Below are 23,600 nucleotides of genomic sequence, written 5' to 3'. Positions count from 1 at the left end.
TACTGAGTGTGGGTGGATTCGCCACTACTACTGAGTCGCCTGGTTTGTAAGGGCTGGCGGGAGCCATGTCAGGTTGTAAATCTAGGCTCTTTTGCAAGTGGTTCAATTGCCTCTTGAGGTGGTGGCAAGGGTCAAACGCGCGGGGCATTTTGAGGGGCTGTAGGTGCTGCTTCAGGGGCGGAGGAGGGAGGCTTCCCTGAAGATTCTTTTGTGGGGCGATACACTGTCCTCTCTGGGGCAGGAGTTGATTCCCCACTGTACAATTTTGACTTGGACCAGCCAGTCCTCGCTCTTGGATCCTCTATTCGGGCTTGCACGTGGTTCATGGCTCGTCTCGCAAATGCAATTGCCTTGGGGCCAGTATGGGGAGGAGTGTGATAGGCGGTAGCCAAAGATGGTTGCGAGTTCCCGCCATATGGTGCCGATGAACTTGGGGGCACTGTCGGAATGTAAGACCTGTGGAATCCTGAAGTAGGAGAAGACGTGGCAGACAAGTGCATCAGCCATGACTACGGTGTGGTGTTCCTTGGCCGGACAGACTTTGAGGAACTTGGAGTAAGTATCTACAAAAGTGATGATATACTTGTAGCCGGATTTGGGTAGTAAGGGGCCCACTATGTCGACGGATACTAGTTGCCAGGGCTTATGAGCAGAGATGTTTCCTGACGGGCCTGGGGTGCAGGTGTCATCCTTGTCTAGCACACAGGCTTGGCAGGACTGGTAACTTGCCTGGCTAGGTTGGAGAGGTTAGGGGTCCAATACATGTTGTTAAATACCTGTAGCAGTTTCTTGATGAATTCCATTATTGGAGTGGAGGTGTGTCATGGTGTCTAGGGCGGTGTCGGGGTTGAGCACAATGTGTCCCAACAGGGTGAACAGATGGTTGCCCTGCCAGTGGAGCGTTGAGAACAGGTGGGGTGGCAACCACAGTGGGCATTCTCTTTTGTGCCATTGTTGTAGGAGTTTGGATTCGCCTCGGTTGGAGCTGATTTAGCAGTCAGGATAGGGTGTCAGTGGTAGTGTGTAGTTTGCCCGGGGCAGTAGGAAATTTCATAGTTAAATTCTTCTAGTGTTTTCCTCCATTTAATTAGCTGGGCGTTATGAATGTCTGATTGCCGAAGCCACTGGAGCGATTGGTGGTCGGTGATAATGGTTATGTATGTTCCTGAAAAGTAGGCCCGAAAATGTCTGAGGGCCCAGACAATGCCCAGGCATTCCCTTTTCGTTGTGGCATAATACCTTTCGGCCTGGTTGAGGGTGCCGGTGGCACAGGCAATGATGAATTCTCGCCCGTGCTGTACCTGGGCGAGGACAGCGCTGATTGCCATGAAAGACATTCGTGTAAAGACGGAAGGGCAAGGTATATTCGGGGAAGGCTACAATTGGGCAGTGATCAGCTTGTTCTTCAGATCCTAGAAAGCAGCTCTCCGTTCATCTGTCCAAGTGAAAGGCTCACCCTTCTTGGTTAAGTCGTGGAGGGGCTTGGAGATGTCAGTGAACCCTTTTATGAAGCACCAATATTGTGAGATGAGGCCTAGAAAGGCGTGGACTTTGTGAACGTCTCGGAGCAGCGGGAGGTCTGCGATGGCCCGTAGTTTATCAGGGTCCGGCAAGGTGCCATTCTTCGAGATGATGTGCCCGAGGAAGGCGATGGTTCAGGCTGCGAGGATGCACTTGGAGTGCCTGTTGGATATGCAGAAAGGCTTTCCTGAGATGTTGGAGGTGATAGGCCCATGTTCTGCTGAAAATATTGACGTCGTCTAGGTAGGCCAGGCAGATTTCCCAGGTGAGGCCACTCAAGACAGACTCCATCAACCTAGAGAAGGTGGTGGGGGCTTTGCAGAGTCCAAAGGGTAGAATGCTGAACTCGTAGTGTTTCCCATTGCTAGTGGAAAATGCCATCTTTGACCTGGTCTCGGGATGTATGGGGACCTGCCAATATCCTGACTGAAGGTCTAGGGTCAAGAACCACAAGGCCCCACTTAGGCATTCGAGGGAGTCGTCTGTTCTGGGAAGGGGCGTGGCATCCCTTGTCATGACATTATTAAATAGGCGGTAGTCATGTAGAAGCGCATGGTACTGTCTTTCTTTTTTACTGGGATGACAGTGGAGGACCACGGGCTGGTGGAGGGTGACACAACACTGGCACTGAGTGTGTCCTGGACCTACCGGTCTTCCTCAGCTCATTGTAATGGATTTTTTCACCGGGATGGTTGGTGAATGGGCGGTCCAGTTGTATGTATTTCGTGCATCAGGTAGGTGGTGTTGCCGATGTCGATAGGGTCTGATGTGAAAAGGTCTTGAAAGTCCAGGAGGAGGCAGCAGAGGCTATCTGCCTGGTGAGGGGAGAGATGATCAGGTAAGGGTGGTAGGGTGGCGGGGGGGAAGAGGGGAGGGCAGCGCAGGGCTCAGCTTCTTCCATCTCTCCTACCACTAATCCCTTAGGTAGGGTGAGGGGGGTGGGGGAGATGTTGGCTATTCTGTGATGTGGAGGGCGTGGAAGGTGGGGGCAGCAAACAGGCTGAGAGGGTCCCAGGTGGTACATCGGGGGAAACAGGACAGAGGCACTGGTAGGCCTGTTTATGTGGAGCCAAACCTCATGTTGGGAAGGGTTTGTTAGGGCGGATGCAATGGTTGTTGGGAAGGTGGTGTGTGGGGGCTGGGGGATGGTCTGAGGGAGGGCCAGGGGGGGAAGGGGTGAAGAGGGAGGGGAAGGTGAGGGGAGTGGGGGGGAACTGCATGTGCACATGGGTTGAGGGGAAGGCGGAAGGGAATCCCGTGGATTCTGGAATTGGACCTGCCGCTTGTGGCAGTCAATGTTCGCATGTAGCTTTTGCAGGATATCCAATCCCAGGTATCCATCGTATATGCAGCAGGTTGAGTTGAACACAATAAATCTGTGTTGGGTGGAGACTCATTGCTGGGTGTCAGCGCATAGGGCCCGGGTTTCCCCACGGATGGGTAGGGGGCCATCTCCTGCTTCCACGAGATGAGCTGACACATAGAAAAGCGGGCCAAAAGCCAACCTGTTATGGGAGAAGAAATGACTGTAGAGGCAGGATCTGGCCACTCCCGTGTCGACCAGTAGCCTCTCTTTGACCCCGTTCAATCTCATCTTGTCGTAGACTGGAGGGCGGTTTTTCTGAGAGGTGGCCTCTGCCACCGTGGGGAGGTGCAGGGGGGACCCTAAAAATCCAGCTGCTGTGGGGTCTTGTCCTCCTCTGGGTCTGCTTCCCCAGGGTCAGTATCCTCTGTGGGTGCGGCATCATCCTCGGGCCCTTCATTATCAAGGGAGGAGACTTTTCATCATCCCTGGATGGCTGGTCTCCGTATGGCAGCTTTTAATTGCTCTCTGATGTCATGGAGTGGACACCGGTGGCTGCAAGCGGTAAATTCCCATGGGTTAATGGAAAATAGGTTTTGGTTCCTTGGGGTTGGGGCGTTTGCTGGTGGGGTGTGCCCTGGGTAGGCTGGGCGTTGGTGTGAAGTTGGTGTGGGCCGAGGGTGGCCGAGGTTTGTTGGGGACCTTTGGTCTCCGAGTAGGGAATTTACTGACTGCGTTGATTTGTTGATGGGTGGAGTGGGAGGTTAGGAGGAACTGTATGAGCTGGAGGTTTTGATCTAGGTCTCCCATAGGGTTGTGTATAGTAAAATGTCTCAGCCACGCTAGGGAGGACCCATCATAGCGCGTTGAATGTGTGTTGCTCCCGGGTTAGCACATCTGTTTCCGGGTATGTGGCGGTGAAAAGTTGCCTGGCCTGGATGAGTGTGTCATCCAGGTTTCCATCATAAGTTATACTATTGAGTTGCGAGAATGCCACAACTCTTACTAGTGATGGCATGATAGCCTGTATCAATATTTTCATAATGTTTGCCCATGTTACCTCCGGGACAACTTTGGGTGCGATGCTGGCCGATGCTTTGCCCAGGAGGGGTAGGGTGACTGCAATTTTTCGTTTATCATCCTCAAACCCTATGTCCAGAAGTAGTTTGATTATACATAGGTATGTGTGTATGTCGTATTGTTCTTGGTCGAATTTGGATAACTGTACATGCAATTTCATTGTGATTTTGCTGTTGTCCCTTTTTGGTCCTCCCTATATTCTCCCCAGTTCAAGAACCACCGCTGGCCACCAGTGTTATGCTAGGTGTTTTAAGATCGACTTTTCATCCTTAACCTGGCGATTGAGCTGTGGTAGGTCTCCATATTATAATTGCAAATCATAATAGATAGATAGATAAATAGATAGATAGAGAGACAGATAGAAGCAGGAAGTCAAATGATGAGAAGGTGTTGTGTCTGCGAGAATCGAGCAATGCTAAACATGCTTACACTGAGGAAAGCTGACGACAGCGGCCAGTAAGGAGATGATGCAGTTAGCTGTCAGCAGTCCTCTCGTGAACAAAGATCTAGTCCACCCCTGCTATACCAGAATTTAGGAAAGAGAGTCAGACGGAGATTAGCCACCGAACAGGCTAGACAGAAGGAGACAAGCGACCCTAGAGAGAGGTCGAGACGGAGATTAGCCTTAGAACAGAGAGAGAGAGAGAGAGATAGCGAGACAGGGAGGTAGCTACCCAGGACTTATACTATTATACCTGTTTAATATTTCCAAGACAAATAAAAATAGTCCCATACTATTCTTTACCTCTCCCGTCACTACATGACATCTGGTGGGGAAACTACTACAAGATATAAAAGCCGCTCGACCACAAGTCTAAAATATACTTCTCTACAAGTAACTACAAAGTCTTTATGACATTTGTAACAGTTGCATTAACAAGATGTAACTTTTATGTAACTTTAACTACAATTATGTAACTACAAACGATATGTAACAATTATGTAACGACAAACGATTGCATTATGTTACACTTTGCCAATTATGTAACAGTTGCATTAACAAGATGTAACTTTTATGTAACTTTAACTACAATTATGTACCTACAAACGATATGTAACAATTATGTAACGACAAAACAGTTGCATTAACAAGATGTAACTTTTATGTAACTACAATTATAAGGCCAACACAATTATGCATTAACACAATATTTGGTAACAATTCATAAAATGTTACAATTATGTAGTACCACAATGTTAGTACAATATTATAAGTCATACAATTATAGAACAATTCTATATTACCAGTATCATCATACAAGTTAGGTGAAATATTAGACATTACTAAAGTGATAACTCAAATATGTAATGTATAACCTAGCAGTATTACCATTGCACAATTATATGCGTACGTCTGTTGTACATGCACGTCTTACAAAGTGTTATACAACAATCATTGCATTTATTCCAATATGTATTCAACTTATTTAAAATGTAATATTACTGAATAATCACTATCTACTATGAATAATATATGTATACAATATTCATACAATTATGTTACTTTACAATATTATGTATTTCACTTAATTAGCTTATAAGTTCATTATAATGTGTATGTAGTATGTATTAATATATTATGACTATTAAATGTCGATGGTACGCCATTTTCGCGCGGCCGAGCAATGTGGTAGGTCTCCATATTATAATTGCAAATCATAATAGATAGATAGATAAATAGATAGATAGAGAGACAGATAGAAGCAGGAAGTCAAATGATGAGAAGGTGTTGTGTCTGCGAGAATCGAGCAATGCTAAACATGCTTACACTGAGGAAAGCTGACGACAGCGGCCAGTAAGGAGATGATGCAGTTAGCTGTCAGCAGTCCTCTCGTGAACAAAGATCTAGTCCACCCCTGCTATACCAGAATTTAGGAAAGAGAGTCAGACGGAGATTAGCCACCGAACAGGCTAGACAGAAGGAGACAAGCGACCCTAGAGAGAGGTCGAGACGGAGATTAGCCTTAGAACAGAGAGAGAGAGAGAGATAGCGAGACAGGGAGGTAGCTACCCAGGACTTATACTATTATACCTGTTTAATATTTCCAAGACAAATAAAAATAGTCCCATACTATTCTTTACCTCTCCCGTCACTACATGACATCTGGTGGGGAAACTACTACAAGATATAAAAGCCGCTCGACCACAAGTCTAAAATATACTTCTCTACAAGTAACTACAAAGTCTTTATGACAGAGCCTGGGTCCTCTTTCTAGATCGGAGCTCAAATACACAACGAGACGAGCAGGACACAAAAATGCATATATTAACCAAGTCACAACCATTATACAATACAAAATGAGAATGACACATAATACGCTATTTATAATTCTTTGGGCTGGATAGACTATAGGCTCCTGACTGGTTAATGAGTATCATGCAAGATACTGGACAGACACTGTATAGCACAGGATATTCACTATATATAATGGGTTGGCCAGGTTGGAGTATCAGTCTGGGGAAAATCACAGTGACCCATGTACTAATATAACACTGTCTTACACCTGGGCACAAGAATTATATTACAGCCACTTTTAGGAGCAGTCATTGTTACACTGAGCAGGGCAAGGGACTCTGGTTGCGTTATGGGGACTGGGTAAATCCAAGGTGTCGGCCAGGTGTTGGTGGGTCCTTGTCGGGTGTTCCTTCACTCAAGGGCCCCTGGACGACCCTCAGTGGTGATGTCGTTGGTCGGGGACTACGGTCGGGCGTGGAGAGGGGCCCTTTACTCATGAGGCCTGTTGGAGTGGTCTGGTCCTCCAGGCTGGAACCAAACAAGCTGAGCAGGTGCTCTTGCCTGAGCCTACTCTGGGTAGAGGGTTTCCTGGAGTGGGAGAGGGCGCACCCCAGGGGAATAAGGGGAGCCACAGGGAGTCTGGTGTCTGCAGTCTCCCTTCCTCTGTGCCACCGTTAGGGTAGGACTGCAGCGTCGCCTTGGGCAGGAGTCCGTCAGGGGGTCATTGTCCTCAGGTGTGGGCTGAATGGCACACACTCCCAGAGGCAGGATGGGGCCATGCCATGCTGTCTCCAGGCCAAGGGGATCGTTTTGAAGGCTGCCTTGGGGGAGGAGAGCAGGAAGAGGTGGATAGAGGCCATTTCTCTGCTGGAGGTGCGGCTAAAGGCCATCGCTGAAGCCCTGCAGGGGGAGTGACATGCACGCGAGGTGCAGGCAGAGGCTGTCACCTGCCTGCTCGTGTGGGCAGAGGCCATCACCTGCTTGCTGGTGCAGGCGGAGGCTGTCACCGGTGTCCTACTCCCATGGGCAGCTACAGGAGGAGGGGAGATGTACCTGGTTCTCCCTAGACACAGCTGAAGGCCGTCGCTGGTTCCTGTAGGAGGGGAAGGGGGGCAGAGCAGCACCCGAGCAGCTGGAGGCCGTCTCTGGTTTGGAGTAGCTGAGGCCATCTCCTTTTAATGAGTAGCTGATGCCATCTCTTATTGTGTGAGCTGCTTAGGCCATCTCTACTTGTGAGCGATGGAGGCCATCTCTTTGTCTGAGTGGCGGAGGCCATCTCCCTCTCATGAGTGGCTCAGGCCGTCTCTTTTTGATAAGCAGCTGAGGCCATCACAGGGGTGCTGTCCCAAACATCACGTGGCTGCACTCCCCCCTCCCCACAGACACCTACCCCACGCGCTCAAACACCTCACCCGACCCCTGCACCACGAGCCGCACTCCCACCTCACCACCCAAACCCACATTAAAAACTACCATCACCCATTCTGGCCGCCATTCATGCCCACCACCCAGATACTCCACCATGCCTTCCCCCACTCCCCCCACCTCACCCCCACCCACGGACCAAACCACTCCAACCCATCACGCCTCCAACATCACCCTCATAACACTCAAAATACACCAAGTCCAGTGGAAAATTCCACCCACCCCTATCCCCAGGGAAAACCGCCGAACCTACCTCCCGTGGCCCCATAGAACCCCCACCACCTCACCGATCACCAGCATTCAGCTAAGTTCCGCTGGTCAACAACCACCACCAGTCATGAGAGTACAGCGAGCCACCTGGATCCCGGCCTATGGGAGGAAACAACGTGTCCATAGACCCCACCATCTCCTTCGACTCCTCCACACAACCCATGAAGCCTCCACCCTGTACATCACCTGTGCCGCTCACCAGAACCCGAACCTACATCACTGCACATTGGAGCACCCTCCTCCAGCACCTGACACCAGCCTACAGCACCGCCACTAACGACACTTTTTACCTCCAGCCACGGGGACGTAACTTTTCCCCTGAAGAGGTAATGAAATACCCGCAGTGACAAGCCACCACCCAGACGTCATGACCCTCACCTCAGGAGGAGACTACGGAGGGGATGGTAAGAAGCGCAGGTCGTCCTGGCTAGAGGGACATACATCCCTTATTGTCCCAAACCCATATTGCCTGCAACAGACCTAGTGGGAAGATTTCAGCCTGGGAGAACTACCTCCCAACCGGACTAGCCCTCAACAGGTTCAGGATGGGACTAAACCTTCAGTCCCGAGCAGCACCCCTGTGACGGCCTCACCCACACACCAAAAAGAGATGGTCTCAGCTGCTTATAAAAAAGAGATGGCCTCAGCTGCTCATAAAAAAGAAACGGCCTCCACCGCTCAGACAAAAAGAGATGGCCTCCGCTGCTCACAAGTAGAGACGGCCTCAGCTGCTCACACAAAAAGAGACAGCCTCAGCTGCTCATTAAAAGGAGACGGCCTCAGCTGCTCCAAACCAGAGATGGCCTCCAGCCACTTGGGTGGTGCTCCGCCCTCCCTCCCCTCCTACAGGAACCAGCAACGGCCTCCAGCCACATCTGGGGAGAACCGGGTACGTCCCCCTCCTCATGTAGCTGCCCACGGGAATAAAACACTGGTGACGGCCTCCGCCTGCACCAGAGGCAGGTGACAGCCTCCACCCACACCTCGCCAGCACGTCACTTCCCCTGCGGGGCTCCGGTGATGGCCTCCAGCCGTGCTTGCAGCAGAGGAACAGCCTCTAGCCACCCTTCCCCTGTTCTCCTCCCTCAGGGCAACCTTCGGAAGGATCGCCTCAGCCTGGAGACAGCATGGCATAGTCCTATGCTGCCCCTGCGAGTGTGTGCTATTCAGCTGGCACCCGAGGATGATGACCTTGTGACGGACTTCTGCCCGAGGCGATGCCGCAGTCCTACCTTGACGGCTGCCTAGCGGAAGGGAGATCGCAGACACTGGACTCCCCATGGCACCCCATTTTCCTGAGATGTGCCTTCTCCGACTCCAGGCAACCCTTTCCCCAGAGTAGGCGCAGGCAATAGCATCTGCTCAGGCTGTTTGGTTCCAGCCCAGAGGACCAGATCACTCTAACAGGCCCCTCGAGTAAAGGGCCCCCCTCCAAGCCTGACCACTGCTCCCAACCCGTGGCCCTCGAGTGAAGGGACACCTGAAAAGGACCCACCAACACCTGGCCGACACCTGGGACTCACCCGGTCCCCATAACGCAACCAGAGTCCCTCGCCCTGCTCAGTGTAATGGTGACTGCTCCTAAAAGTGACTATAGTATAATTCTTGTGCCCAGGCATAAGACAGTGTTAAATTAGTACCTGGGTCACTGTGATGTACCTAATAAGACACTCAGACTGATACTCCAACCTAACCAAACAATTATATATATAGTGATTATCCTGTGCTATATAGTGTCCGTCCAGTATCCTGCGTGATACTTATTAACCAGTCAGGACCCTACAGTTTATCCAGCCCAGATAATTATAAATAGTGTATCGTGTGTTATTGTCATTTGTATTATATAAAGGTTGTGACTTGGTTAATATACGTGAAAGGTTGTTGCCTAGCGTTTTTGTGTCCTGCTCTTCTCGTTGTGTATTATAGCTCTGATCTAGAAAAAGGGCCCCAGCTCAGTTGCCAGGTCATTTAGGGACAAGAGGTCGACCTTAAAACAACTAGCATAACACTGGAAGCAATCTCCTTTTAATCCTTAAACCGAGGGCTTGTTTTGCTTTGACTTGTGGCTCTCGCGGGGATATTCGCGCTCCGACAGACTCTCTAAAAATATTTGCCAAAAATCAGTTATTAGTCCTAGAATATCAAAATCTTATATACTTATGGCACATACCTTCAGCTTTCTCCTTGGGTGTTTGTTGAGCCTTCGTCGAGTACCGAAGGACTTGTAGAGACCTCTGAAGTTGGGTAACGAAGTCTCCACTTTACACTTCCTGACAACTCGTAATATGATTACCACAGTCTGATATTATCACTAGAAACACTATTCTGTGATTCTCATATTGTTTGGAATCCATACTAAAAAAAAAAAAAAAGCACTGTGAAAGCAATGAAAATTATGAGGGCATATGACCATCCCATTTCCGATCGTTCGCTGCTAGTGTTGTCTATTATTCATAAAAACACTCACAGTTTATATTTCTGTTACTATATAACACATATATATCTACAGTCTTTATCCATAAGTTTCCTTCAGTAATAGTAGTTTATTGTCACTGTAGGGATTCAATTTCTTTCAGTAAAATACGTTGCATTCACTTTCTCGTCCTGTATACTAGCATTGAGAGTGAATGTCACTTTCACCTTCACTCTCATAACTCATAGTATTCATACATGCTAGAGTGAAACTTTCACTTTCATTACTCCTAGTATATATACTCGTATTCTTATAATACTACTCATTTACATTTCTATTTACGTTCTCTATTTTATGCACATTATTTACATTTCTATTCTATTTACACTGTGTTATGCACTGTCACTTGAAGTAACTTATAAAACTATTTTCCACTGTTCACTTATATTTACATTCATTTTGCTTTCACTTGCTGTTTACACATTATTTACACATTATTTATAATTCCATTTGCACTGTCTTACTCAATAAAAAGATCGTAGTCACTCTCTATCAATTGTCAGCCCTTTACCTCTTTCCACACAAGGTTTAGTAGGGGGTAAAGGTTACACGGCCCTTTGCATGGGGCTAGAAAGCGGCGGAAGTTAGCAGGAGCCAATCAGACATACTCCCACCTTCAAAGACGACAGTGAACTGATAGTAGTGGCCTCCTGCTGCCTGGCTAGGGTGAGTGCAATACTACCAACTTCACTGTGAGACCTGCTAATATATAGCAATGAAATGATTGGCCGGAAACCAAGACAATACATGATAAATTAGGTAGTTTCAGGTGAATGTAAATATCACTTAGGCTTCTCCCTTCCCTCCTTATATGTATATTTATTACGAGAATAGATTATACGGCATATTTCAAGGGGAAATAAACAGTGAAATTAGCGAACGAGTGCACGTGAGGTGTTATCAGGTGATAATTAGCCAATTCCAGGTGTATGGCACTATCACTTACCTTATTTCTTTTTTGTATATATTTTTTGGTATAAGAATAGGGCATAGGGCTTATTTCAATGGATGAAATCAGTGGAAAATTCCAGGGAAGATTTACTTAACGTAGAATACAGTGTGGTGGCCTGCAATAATTAGGAAGTTCCAGGTGAATGTAAACATCACTTAGGTTTCTCCCTTCCTTTCTTATGTATATTTTTATTACGAAAATAGATTATACGGCATATTTCAAGGGGAAATAAATAGCGAAAACTAGCTAACAAGTGCATGTAAGGTGTTGTCAGGTGATAATTAGCCAATTCTAGGTGTATGGCACTCTCACCTTATTTCTTTCTTGTATATATTATTTGGTATAAGAATAGGGCATAGGGCTTATTTCAATGGATGAAATCAGTGAAAAATTCCACGGAAGATTTACTTAGCATAGCACAGCCGGGCAGGCGAGAGGATAGGGTAATGGAGGGGAGGTGGAGAGGGGAGTCAAGAACGGGGAGAAATGGCTAAATTGTCAACAATGGATGGGAGTACAGATGAGATTAGGAGTGTTGACTAGTGTTGGACATTAGCAGTACTGATAGATTCTACAAGCCACCACTTGAAAGCCCGGGCGAATTAAAAAAACACAGAATCACAAAAGTGTCGCCCCGCAGTATGATTCCTTGCTCCCAAGCATCACGAAAGTGACGCCCCACAGTTAAGGGGTTAATGAGCAGCTGTGTCCATCTCTTTATGTGTGAGCAGCCGAGGCCATCTCTACTTGTGAGCAGCGGAGGCCATCTCTTTTTGTGCGAGCGGCGGAGGCTGTCTCTTTTTGGTGTGCGGCTGAGGCTGTCACAGGGGCGCTGCTCGGGACTGATGGTTTAGTCTCACCCTGAACCTGTCGAGGGCTAGTCCGGTTGGGAGGTAGTTCTCCCGGTCTGAAATCTTCCCACTGGGTCTGTTGCGGACAATTTGGGAGCAGGGCCATAGGGGACGTATGTCCCTCTAGCCACGATGACCCGTGCTCCTTACCAGCCCCTCCATTGTCTCCTCCTTGGGTAGGGAACACGACGTCTGGGTGGTGGCTTGCCATGGCAAATATTTCTGAAGCAATTAGAGGTGTGGCAGGCACGAGAGCACTCTCCCATACGAAGGTTGACTTTTCACGTGGCACACATAGTCCTATTTCCTAAAAGTTTCCTTTTTCTCTTCCAACTTTCACCTTCCGCTCCTAGGAGTTGCTGTCAGGTGTATATCTGAATGGTAGGTGGCACTATGTGGGTGGCTGGGCACACTTCGCTCCCTGTTGGGCAGTGGGTGAAGGCAGGTAGTTGTAAGAAACAGGGCAACATCCTCACTCCATGGTGGCCAGTCGGTGACTGAGTGGTGTAACGTCATAACGCAAGCAGAGGGGTCCCCCGTGATTACTCACTGAGCAAAGGCAGGAGTTAGGCAGGAATGAGTGAACCTGAAAAATATGAAATTTCCCCCGTTCTTGTGAAAGGCCTGTCGTAGCCGAATTCATAGTCCTTTTAAAAGGACTGTCGCACTCTAAGGATTGATAAATCATGTCTTGTCACATCATTGTTTGAAAATTTATCAACTTTTGATCCTGAGGAAACGAAGTGGAATTGTTTGCACTATTTTCTTTTGTGAAAATGCTGAGAAAGGTGTTGTTCAGTATTGCTCCTTTTGGTAGGTTATCGTGAACAAAATTGCTTGTCGACTTTAACATATCCTGTCTTTTCCATTTTTCTTCCTTTTTACATAGTGAGAGGAAAAACATCTGTTGGTGTTTTGGCTTTGATTTCCGAGAATTACCTTATAATCTCGTTTGGCTTCCAGATAGTTTTCGTACATGGCTGTAGCAATTCAAAATATTCAGTATTGTTATCATGATTTCCTGCATGTTTATATTTTTTATCTGCTTTTCTGTTGTTATGGATGATTTACCGAATATGGTTCCATATCCTGGTTGGGATATCAATGGAATCATAATCTGGGCGATTCTCTAGTTTTTCTTTCAATATACTTTGGTGTGTTAGTGTGAATGTTTCACTCGTTTAGTCAGTGTTTTTCACCTGTAGTAACTAAATTCAGTTGGTGTTGGCAATTTTGTTTTTCATGTTACTGAAGATACCTTTTTTGATGTTAGGAACTAAGGGCCTCTTTACACTGGTGTTACGGTTCATACAAATTTTGTCTCATATTATGATAAATGTAACTAAATTTTTTTGCTAAATCACGTAAATCTATTACAGCACTGTCTGTTCTTAGGACAAGGTTAGGTATATCTTTACCACTTGCCAGGATGTTCACTGCCTGACTTGAAAATGCATCGTCTTCCACTTCACGCAACCTGTTCACATCTATGTCTGCAACTGAATGATTCCAGTCACTGTTTGGAATATTGAACTCCCCTAAAATAATGTCGTACTTGTTTTCCGTGAATTGTTTTATTTTGTCGTGAAGTATTTTATAGTTTTCTTCACCTAATTTAGGCAGTCCATAAACCAATTACACCAATGAGAATAGCTATATTACCCTCTATGAAGATTTTGACATATGTGGTACAACATGTTTGAACATTTAATGTGATTATCTGAATTACAAATATGTGATTTGTTTAACATATATTAGAACTCCCCCATTGGTTTTATGCACCTGTGATTTTTCAAAGGTTTTACAGTTTTGTTGCAACACTTCTCTAATAATGTGTCTGTCGCGAGGGGTTAATTCTGCAGTCATAATTACGTCAGTATTATAACTCAGAAATAATACTTCTCTCATTCTTATAAGCCTATATCATATTAATATTGTGGCTGAATCTTGTAGGGCTCTGTGAAACAGCAAAACAATCACATGATAAAAGTGTGTGTGTATCCTGGATGTTGGTGATGGAAAAGGGTGATGTAAATATTATTTTTTATTGTGATGGTGATGATGCCGATATTTGTTCATGTGTTATATTGCAAAACCGTTACTCCTGAAGAATATGAATTCCTCAAGTACCACATTGCACTGTCTTGAGATTATCACTTCCCTCAGTTGTTAAAAGGATAACAAATGCATTATATATATATATATATATATATATATATATATATATATATATATATATATATATATATATATATATATATATATATATATATATATATATATAAACACTTAGTTACAACTTTTTTGTATCTCTATGTGATTTTCAATATACATATTGTACACATACATAATACTAGTTTGTGCAAAAATGAAAGCACTGGTGATGACCAGTACATTAAAGATAATTTTACAAGTTTCATTTTAATTAACTCCACATGAAACTAAGCTACTTTTTGTGAAGTTTCACTCATTATTACACAAAAATTACACAGTCATAAAGGTCTTTGCTGACTGGCCGTAAACATCTTCACATCACTAATAAAAATGCATCTTTTTAACGTAGAGGTTTAGTTTTCTACGACTTCACCACACCCGCACATTGCCTAAACCAGGTAATGAACTGGTTTGTTCCCTATTCTGTGTATTGTCTATAGTGATTGTGCAAAAGTTGTTTTTCTATTAGACCCCCCCCCTCCCAAAAAAAAAAAAAAATGGGATAATGAACAGCCTTCTAAACCCTGGAATGCAGTGGCTGAAATGCATGAAGCAAATGGTAATGATATTTCTAGGAATTCAAAAGAATGTTAGCTGGGTCGGTTGAATAAAGACAAAGAAATTTGAGAAACCATGAAAAGAATCAGGAAATACATTTATTGTCAGTGATACTTATGAATGGAAATATATTTATGATTCTGTATGGATCTTGATAATCATGTTAATGTGTTATGACTACAGTATACTGTATGGTGGTGTGTGTGTGACGTTTATGAAAATGCGGTATGAAAATTCCTCACTAATTTTCATGTAACTTTACATTTTCTATCAGCATATATGCATTGAAGAAAGAATACAATCAAAATGTTGATCATATAAATCTGGAATGTGTATTTGAGGAAGGACAGAGGGTTGGGCAAAGATGAGGTCCAACTGAACAGCTGCCGTCAACATAAAATGGTTACGAAGAGTTGATCAGTCGCTGTTGAGTCGGATCATGACTCTTCTTGCTGAGTTTATACTTTAAAATATTTCTGTGTTGTTCTTGCTGTCACAAACGGTCTACGAGCTGCTACTCGTTCCTGTATTATTGCCATCTTCTTTTTTTTTTTTTTCTTCAGGTTGGTTGGTGGTTTATCCTTTCGTTGGCATGGACGCACTTGGGCATTTTATTCAGACCAAGTCCCTGATAATTTGATTTTCTATCTATCTATTGTCACACGCCTTAATCCCGTAAGGGGTGGCCACAAACAAATCGCCTCCATCTCGCCCTGTCCCCCACCATTTCACTGCCCTGTTCCCAGTTTACACCTCGCTCTCTCATATACCTCTCCACTCCATCCCTCCACCTCATCCTTGGCCTCCCCCTCCCTCTTCTCTCATCCATGTCACTCACATACACTCTCCTCCAGGCTCTCGCTCTCCATCCTCTCCACATGGCCAAACCACCTCAACGTATTTCTCCTAACGCTTCCTATCACATCCACATCCACACCACAACGCTCCTTCTTTCGATTTTGAATTTGATTTTGAAGAGAGAATTTCCAGTATTCCAAAATATATTCGAAGTAGCTGTCGGCAATCTTCCCACGACTAAAATTCCCATTGGCTGAAGAAAGCCGGTGCGGTAGCCTCAGTAAATTGGTTCTGTTCTGTGACATTTTTATAATTTTCTTAGCATAGGCCGGTGATTTTATTTTTGTTGCTGCTAGACGCTGTTATTTAACTAACGAGAAGTTGCTTTTTATTTCGTTTATTAAAGGGTGGAGTCATCTTCGTCTTCTTGACTGGCGGGTCGTTGGTGTCTTAATTGATGCTTGTTACAGCATAACATTTGTTATAACCTTAAATATTTGCCATCTTAGTGAGTGTGTCTCCATTAACCCATCAACACTGTATGATATTATTGTTCTTCATGTCTGTCACCATTAAATTTTATTGACACAGGAACTCTGGAACATGAATACCACAGGATCTTTTAACTTAACATTTTTATAAAAACTGAAAGTTATTCACCATTAATTTTATTTATACCTTCATTACTTTGATTACATAAAACAGAGAAAAATATAAAAATATTGGTACTACCCGTTTAGCACACACACACACACACACACACACACACACACACACACATAAAGAGAAAGATATTTGTGAAGCACTAAATAAGAATTTCCAATTAGTTTTTACAAAAAAAAATTTTGAGAGGGACTATGTGGAACACGCATGTCCACACATACTACCAGATATACAAATAGCAGAAAAAGTAATACAGGAGGAGCTAAGTAGATTAGACAGAGGAAAAGCAAGTGGTCCTGATGAAATTTCATGTTGGGTATTACAAGAATGTGCAAAGGAGTTAAGTAAACCATTATTTTTAAATTTTCAAGAAATCCTTGAGTCAAGGGAAACTACCTGATATTTGGAAAAAAGCAAATATAGTCCCCTTATTCAAGAAAGGAAATAGACAAAATCCTCTCAACTACCGACCAGTATCACTGACCAGTGTTGTAAGCAAGGTATTAGAAAAACTTATAAGAAAAGCTTGGGTAAATCATCTAGAAGAACACAGTATGATAACAGAAAGACAGTTTGGTTTCAGAAAAGGAAAATCATGTGTTACTAATCTGTTGAGCTACTATGACAGAGTAACAAACAATACAGGAAAGGGAAGGATGGGTGGACAGTATCTATTTAGATTTCAAGAAAGCTTTTGACACAGTACCACACCAAAGACTTTTATGGAAACTACCATCAAGGAGGAATTCGAGGCAAACTGTTTTGTTGGATGCAAGACTTTCTCATAAAAAGAGAAATGAGGACAGTACTAAGAGGAAACTACTCATCATGGAAAGAAGTGACCAGTGGAGTACCACAGGGTTCAGTGCTGGCACCAATCATGTTTTTAGTGTATATAAATGATATAAACAGTAACACTGGAAATGAGAGCTATCTGAATATGTTTGCAGATGATGCAAAAATACAAAGGAGAATTACTAGCACAGACTCTTGTAGGGAGCTACAAGAAGAATTAAATAAACTTCATGAATGGAGTAGTACATGGCAAATGGAATTCAATGTGGACAAGTGTCATGTAATCAAGTTTGGTAAAAGTGGAAAAAGACCTGATTGGGATTATAAATTAGGAAATAAAACCCTATACACATCAGAAAGAGAGAAAGACCTAGGTGTGATTATCAATAACAGACTATCTCCGGCTGACCACATCAGCGAGAAGGTACGGAACATGTATACACTGCTGGCAAATATGAGAATAGCATTCACATACATAAATGAAGACATGCTAAGAAGGATAATAACATCATTCATTAGACCAGTCCTGGAATATGCATCAGTAGTCTGGAGTCCTCAAATCAAAAAGCATATAGACAAGATTGAAAAAGTTCAAAGGGCCGCTACAAAATGGATACCAAGCTTAAGGGACCTAAGCTACGAAGAAAGACTAAATAAACTGAATCTACCAACACTACAGGAGAGAAGGAAAAGAGGTGACATGATAATGCTATATAAGTGCATATCAGGAAAGGAGAAAATAGACATAAATGATTACTTAACATATGGAGAAGCATCAGCAAGAGGACACTGCAAAAAACTGCATAAGAAGAGAGGTGATAAAGACGTAAGGAAATTCAGGTTCCAAAACAGAGCAATTGATCAATGGAATGCACTACCGAATGAAATAGTGTGTGCCAAAACAATTCACAAATTTAAGGATATGTACGATAAATATGGTTTAAGACACGGGACAGTACGAGCTTGACTCATTCCTGTAAAGATACAATTAGGTAAGAACAATTAGGTAGGTAAGAACACACACACACACACACACACACACACACACACACACACACACACACACACACACACACACACACACACATAGTAGGTTTGTTTGAGTGCATAGTTTATTTGCATGCCTAATGTTTTATGTATAATGATATGTATAATAATAGTTACGTTTCCTCCTAATAATCTCATACCACCCAGCCCCTCTCCATCCATATATTAATAATCACAGCTTCAGTAAGAGGCGTAGCAATTTCACCCAACACAGAGAAATTTTGTTTAACATCCTGTACATCTCCCCACCAGGCAACCCAACTGAGGTGTATTACTATGGGACTCAAGTAACCACAGTGCTGTTGGGATTTACTCTGGCTGTACTCTTTATTATCAAGTTCTCTCTACCTGTATTCTACAATTTGGGCATCGTTTCACTGAATGAGGTGGGAACTTGAAAGAGTATCATCATAATCATCACCACAATCACCACCATCACCAACACCACCAACACCATCATCACCATCACCACCATCACCAACAGCTCCATCACCGACACCATCATCATCATCATCATCATGAACGTCATAAATTTTTTTTCTACAGTTAAATGCGGTAAGTATAACCTAGAAATAATGATAGTAAAACAGAATGCCTTTTGAAATCTGCCCCACATCTAAACATTCGAAAATAAAATGTTATATTCCTCTTCAAAGGGTAACTGGTCCACATATGGAAAAATCTAGAACAATCCATGTTTTTGCTGCTGGTCCCTCAGCAAGTGAAAACAGTTATTACATGCTGTACATGTTACAAATAAATTGAAGGGATTTAGGGGAGGGGGCAAGGAATGGTGCACAACCTCTTTCCATTTCTGTCAGAGGCTCATTGACTCCATGCAGCCCTGTTACTCGTCCTGTGAGCTGGCAACTTGCGAAGTGTCACTGACTTCATTCAGTTGTGTTTTCTTTAGTGATATGTATAAAATGTATGTTGATAAGTTTTCCATACACCTAAAGTTTTTAGGAGGCTTCAAAGAGCTTTTTAAAAACACATGAGTAACATGAGAAAGACCCCGTCCAGTAGTATGATAAAATAGGCTAGTGTGTGGTGTTTGGCAGTGGCCTGGTTGACAAAGGATAATCGGCACCTTCAGCAAATCAGTAGCCAATAAGTGGGCATTTGTAGGCCACCCCATAATGGAAATGTGATAGTTTATGCTGACTGCCAAGGGGTGCCACGTCTGTCATGAGCATCTTCCTACATACTTCATCCGTTCATTCCTATCCTTTGCCAATTGTTGCCTTACCATTGATGTACACTGTATTCAACTTTTTATTTAATAATTTTTTCTTGATATACAGTTGTCACGAATCGGAATACTTGCCCTATCAAGGTAATGAAACGCACATATATTCCTTAATGCCTTCATTACACTGGCGTGGTTTGATTTTATACTAGCAACTCCTAGACGATTTCCTTCAGCTTATGAAAGCAGTTTTGAAGTAGAGGAGTTTACTATAACATTTATTTACGTCATATCTAAGAATCTGACATCATAAGGCTTCAACACAAGAAAAAAGAAAAAAAAAAACAGACCACTCTAATATTACAGTTTGCTTCAGAATATTTTAACAAAGTCTTCTGACAGTGTAACATAACTCTTGACAGCAACTGTATATATTCGTTCTTTCTTTCAACACATTGTAATAATCAGGTAACCGTGAATAGTGTTCTTCTTCCGGGTATTTCAAATGTACGAGGGAGTTGAAAAGAGGCCTGTGCAAATCTTTAGATTATTGCTTATTAATGACCACTGCAAGACAAGGACATCATATTTCATTTTACCCGTAAATTTAGCAAAAACAGTAGAAAGGCTGCAGAAGCATTAAAATAATGGTGCGATACATGAAAGAAGTAGAGGAGTAATTAGGTATACATGTTTTGAAGCAGATGGAGGAGGTGGAAGATATCTGTAAAGCATTCACAGAAGTTCATTCGGCATGATAGGTAGTGTGTGAGGTGAAGAGAAGATGAAAGAGGAAGGAAGGAATAGCGTCGGGGATTAAGAAGTGAAACAAGCAGTGACAAAGAAGAAATCATAATGGTGATTGGGTGGGAAAGAGTGGAATGGACGATGTTGAGAGACTGAAAAGAGTTATCTTCAGAGAAGAGGAGAGACATGAAGTGACTGGATGTGGAGTTTGACAGAAACCTGAGTTTCAAGTGGAAGGGATTTTTGAAACTGTCTTGGAAGGAGGTTAAAGTTAAGACAGGATGATAAAGGAAAAAGTAGAGGAGAGAACGCTGAATATGACTTAATATTGATAGAGAGGGGAGAAAACTGACCAGAGGGAGAGAACACTTTATAATAAAGTTGAATACAAAGACTGAAAGTAGCGCGAGTATATATCGTTGGGGAATGTATGGAAGAGGAGGAGGAGGCTGAAGGAAGAGATCAATAGGATCGGAATATTTGAAGCAAAAGAGAAAGTCATAATGGTGAAAACCTCAGAATTTGAATAGAGTGTGTGGCAAGGGAGAGATAATGATTTTAAAATGGATACAGAATACACGCAGATTGATGCAGCAAGAGGGCAGGAACCCTGAGGATTAGAATTTAGGTATAACTATTCCTCTATTCAGAGGAAAAGGGGAAAGAAGTGTATGACAGTCATAGGGGTATCTGACTTCACAGTGTACTGGAAAAAATATATGGCAGGATACTCACTGAGAGTATGGGAAATAACCGGGAAATTTGTTGGAGAAGAACAAGAGGCTTTAGGAAACGAGGAAATTGCGAAACTGAAAAAAAAAAATAAAGATAAAAATAAAGAAATGGAAGAAGTTGTATGCTTCCTCTGCGGATCTGGAGAAAGCATACGACAGAGTAGATGGACAATGGATGTAGGTATTAAGTAGGAAGTTGCTGAATGATGTGACGTATGTGTGTGAGGTCGCTGGTGCTGCAGTGCTTGTTGATATTGACCTATGTGAGAGTTTTTATCTAAATTATGACTTAAACAGGGACGTGTCATGTCTCTGTGGCTGTACAGCTTATATACAGATGGAGATATAAAAGATACAAGGTGGGACATTGGATTTTGGGCTGACCCTAATAGATAAGAGCAGGGTTGGAAAGTTCCTGTTCTGTTTTTTGCTGACGGTAGTGTGTTGAAAAGTGAAGATGAATTGAGGCTGTAGGTATTGGCCAGTGAGCTTGGGAATGTAAGTAACAAACTGAATTGAAAAGTAAAATATAAATAGTTAAGGGTAAAGTTAACTTCTGTAAGAGAAAACGTCACAGAATGCAAAGTGAGACTGTATGGTGAGTAAATGAAGGATGTGGGTGCATTCAATACTCAGATAATGTGCTGAGCATGGATAGAAGTGTAGAGGATGAAGTGCTTCAAAGGGTACAGCAGGGAAGCAAGCATGCTGGTTACTGAGTGCAATGAGGAATAGGTAAGTCAACATGGAAACACTGTGATCCCCACTCTAACGTACGGAACCGAAGCCTCGAACCCGGTGGTAGGACACAAGAGACCAGCGGAAATTTGTTTTTCGAAAAGAGCATGTGGAGTCCCACAGAGACTCACAAACAAATGAAGAAGTAAAGGAGCGTTGTGGTACTGATGTGGATGTGATTTATGATGTATCTGGGTGAGGTGGAAGGGGACGGGGAGACTGAAGATGAGATGGTGGTATGGAATGGTGAGAAATAAGAGAGATGGTTTGGGAGCTGGAAGCAGAGCCACCAAAGAGCAGAGGACAGGGCGACATGGAGGAGATCTGTTTGTGCCCCATCCCCACATACAGGATTAAGGTGTCTGGTAGTAGATACTGTAGATAGCTACAATTCTTATGCTTAAAATGTCATACTCAGTCTTGTATTCACATGAAAATTGATAGCAAGTAGGGAATGTATATCAGAACAAACCAATAACAAATCAATTTACCCTCACAATTAAGAAGATTATCTTTTAAACAAAAATACATATATATATGTACACCAACACAAGGATCTAAATTTAAAAATCAACTTTTGCCCTGGAAAATCAACTGATGTCTTTAAAAAGACACATTTTCTCGGACCTGGAGGGCTGCCGCGCCCCAGATCCCTACCTCGTACCCCAACGCATATTGTCAGGTGTAAAAGTACATTGTGTTATTCCAGACAGTATAAGTATTCTCTCTTTTCAGTATCTGGAACTACGGTTTAAAAATGTGTGGATTCGACGCATGGCCACTTGTGCCAGCCTGCTGATGGCTGCCACCTTTATGGGCATGTGTCAGTATGGCCCCTCCCTGGCCCTCGCCGCTGTCACCCCGCTCTCCACCACTACCTCTATGATCATTATGGCCACTGTCTGCACCTTCTACACCTCTCTTGTAAGATAAGAGTGTACATATGAGCTTTGTAGGAGTGTTTATACTATGAAACCTAATTCTGTTTCAAAAGCTTTAACCATTTTGGCCTTGGTATGCACGTTCAGCACCTCAATGTTACAGTCAGTGTATAATTTACTTTAGTGGTTGGTCGCGGCGCCCATCATCCGCCCGCTCAGTGCAGTGATACGCAACTTCAGGGTGGCTCTACTGTACGTTGAGTGACAAGCCAATGGATTTACTGTAAAAGAAAGGTGTATGTATTGTTATGTCCAAAAAATGGAAATAGAATATATGTCAATATGGATCAGTTGGTTTAAGGATGGTGTAAGATTGAAAGTTGGTTTACATACATGGGAGATTGTCCGCGTATATGTGAGAACGGAAGACCAAGCAGAGTGAAAGAAGAGTACTGGGGAAATGTGGAAGCGTGCATGGAAAAATTTGAGAGGAGTGAAAGAGTGTGTTAGATTGGAGATATGAACGGAAAAGTAGGGAATGTGAAGGTGGATGGGGTAGTTGGTCAGTGGGAGGTGCCAGCAGAAGGGAATAAGAATGGTAATGTTCCAGTGGATATTTATGCGGGGCGGGGGTTAGTGATAGACACAAAATGATCCAACAGTATACGTGTCGAGGGATGAGAAGGGAGGGTGGTGAACTGAATGAACGGAAGGCAATGACTGATTTTGTGTGTGTGGATGAGAGAGTGTGAAGGTATGTCCTTGATGCAAGAGCATACATAGGTTGGGGGAGTGGGCTTTTTGTTTATCACTTGATGGTCATGAAAGTCAAGGTGCAAATGTGATGGATGAATAGAAGGAGAGTATGGCAGCAGGAAGCAGTCCATACAAGGAGAGTAGAATGATTGCAAGAGGATGAAAGAAGGCAGAATGTAAAAGAGAAGTGCAGGATCTATTGGGTAAATATGACTGGGAAAGATGGCAGTGGAGGGTGTGTGCAAGATATTCACTGAAGGAATAGGTGCAGCATTTGAGGTGGTGTATGGGATGAAGAGAAGACGAAAAGGGGTGCAACGAACAACACGGTGTAATGAAGAGGTGTGACAAGCTGTGATGCAAAAGAAG

The 23,600-nt window shown here is 43.6% G+C and overlaps 1 protein-coding gene across 1 annotated transcript; it reads left to right on the top strand.

Moving 5' to 3' along the window:
• Positions 1-12,504: 12,504 nt before the first annotated feature.
• On the top strand, positions 12,505-22,527 carry LOC145390666 (sodium-coupled monocarboxylate transporter 1-like). The gene is made up of 3 exons (XM_080265458.1): positions 12,505-12,556; positions 18,439-18,572; positions 22,330-22,527. Exons 1-3 carry the CDS (start codon positions 12,505-12,507, stop codon positions 22,525-22,527), a joined length of 384 nt encoding a protein of 127 aa, XP_080121584.1.
• The last annotated feature ends 1,073 nt before the right edge of the window (positions 22,528-23,600 follow it).

The sequence above is a fragment of the Coenobita brevimanus genome, chromosome 15 (genome assembly GCF_032717465.1).
Source record: "Coenobita brevimanus isolate Jiangsu-jjx chromosome 15, ASM3271746v2, whole genome shotgun sequence".
NCBI lineage: Eukaryota > Metazoa > Arthropoda > Malacostraca > Decapoda > Coenobitidae > Coenobita > Coenobita brevimanus.
Note: the sequence above shows the minus strand (reverse complement) of the source record. Positions and strands in the feature narration are given on the sequence as shown.

Coding starts and splice junctions, on each gene's coding strand:
- LOC145390666 (XM_080265458.1), top strand. CDS start 12,505: ATGTGGGTGGCTGGGCACACTTCGCTCCCTGTTGGGCAGTGGGTGAAG. Junction 12,557..18,438: donor TGGGCAGTGGGTGAAGGCAG/GTAGTTGTAAGA, acceptor TCTCCCCACCAG/GCAACCCAACTGAGGTGTAT. Junction 18,573..22,329: donor GCATCGTTTCACTGAATGAG/GTGGGAACTTGA, acceptor CTCTCTTTTCAG/TATCTGGAACTACGGTTTAA.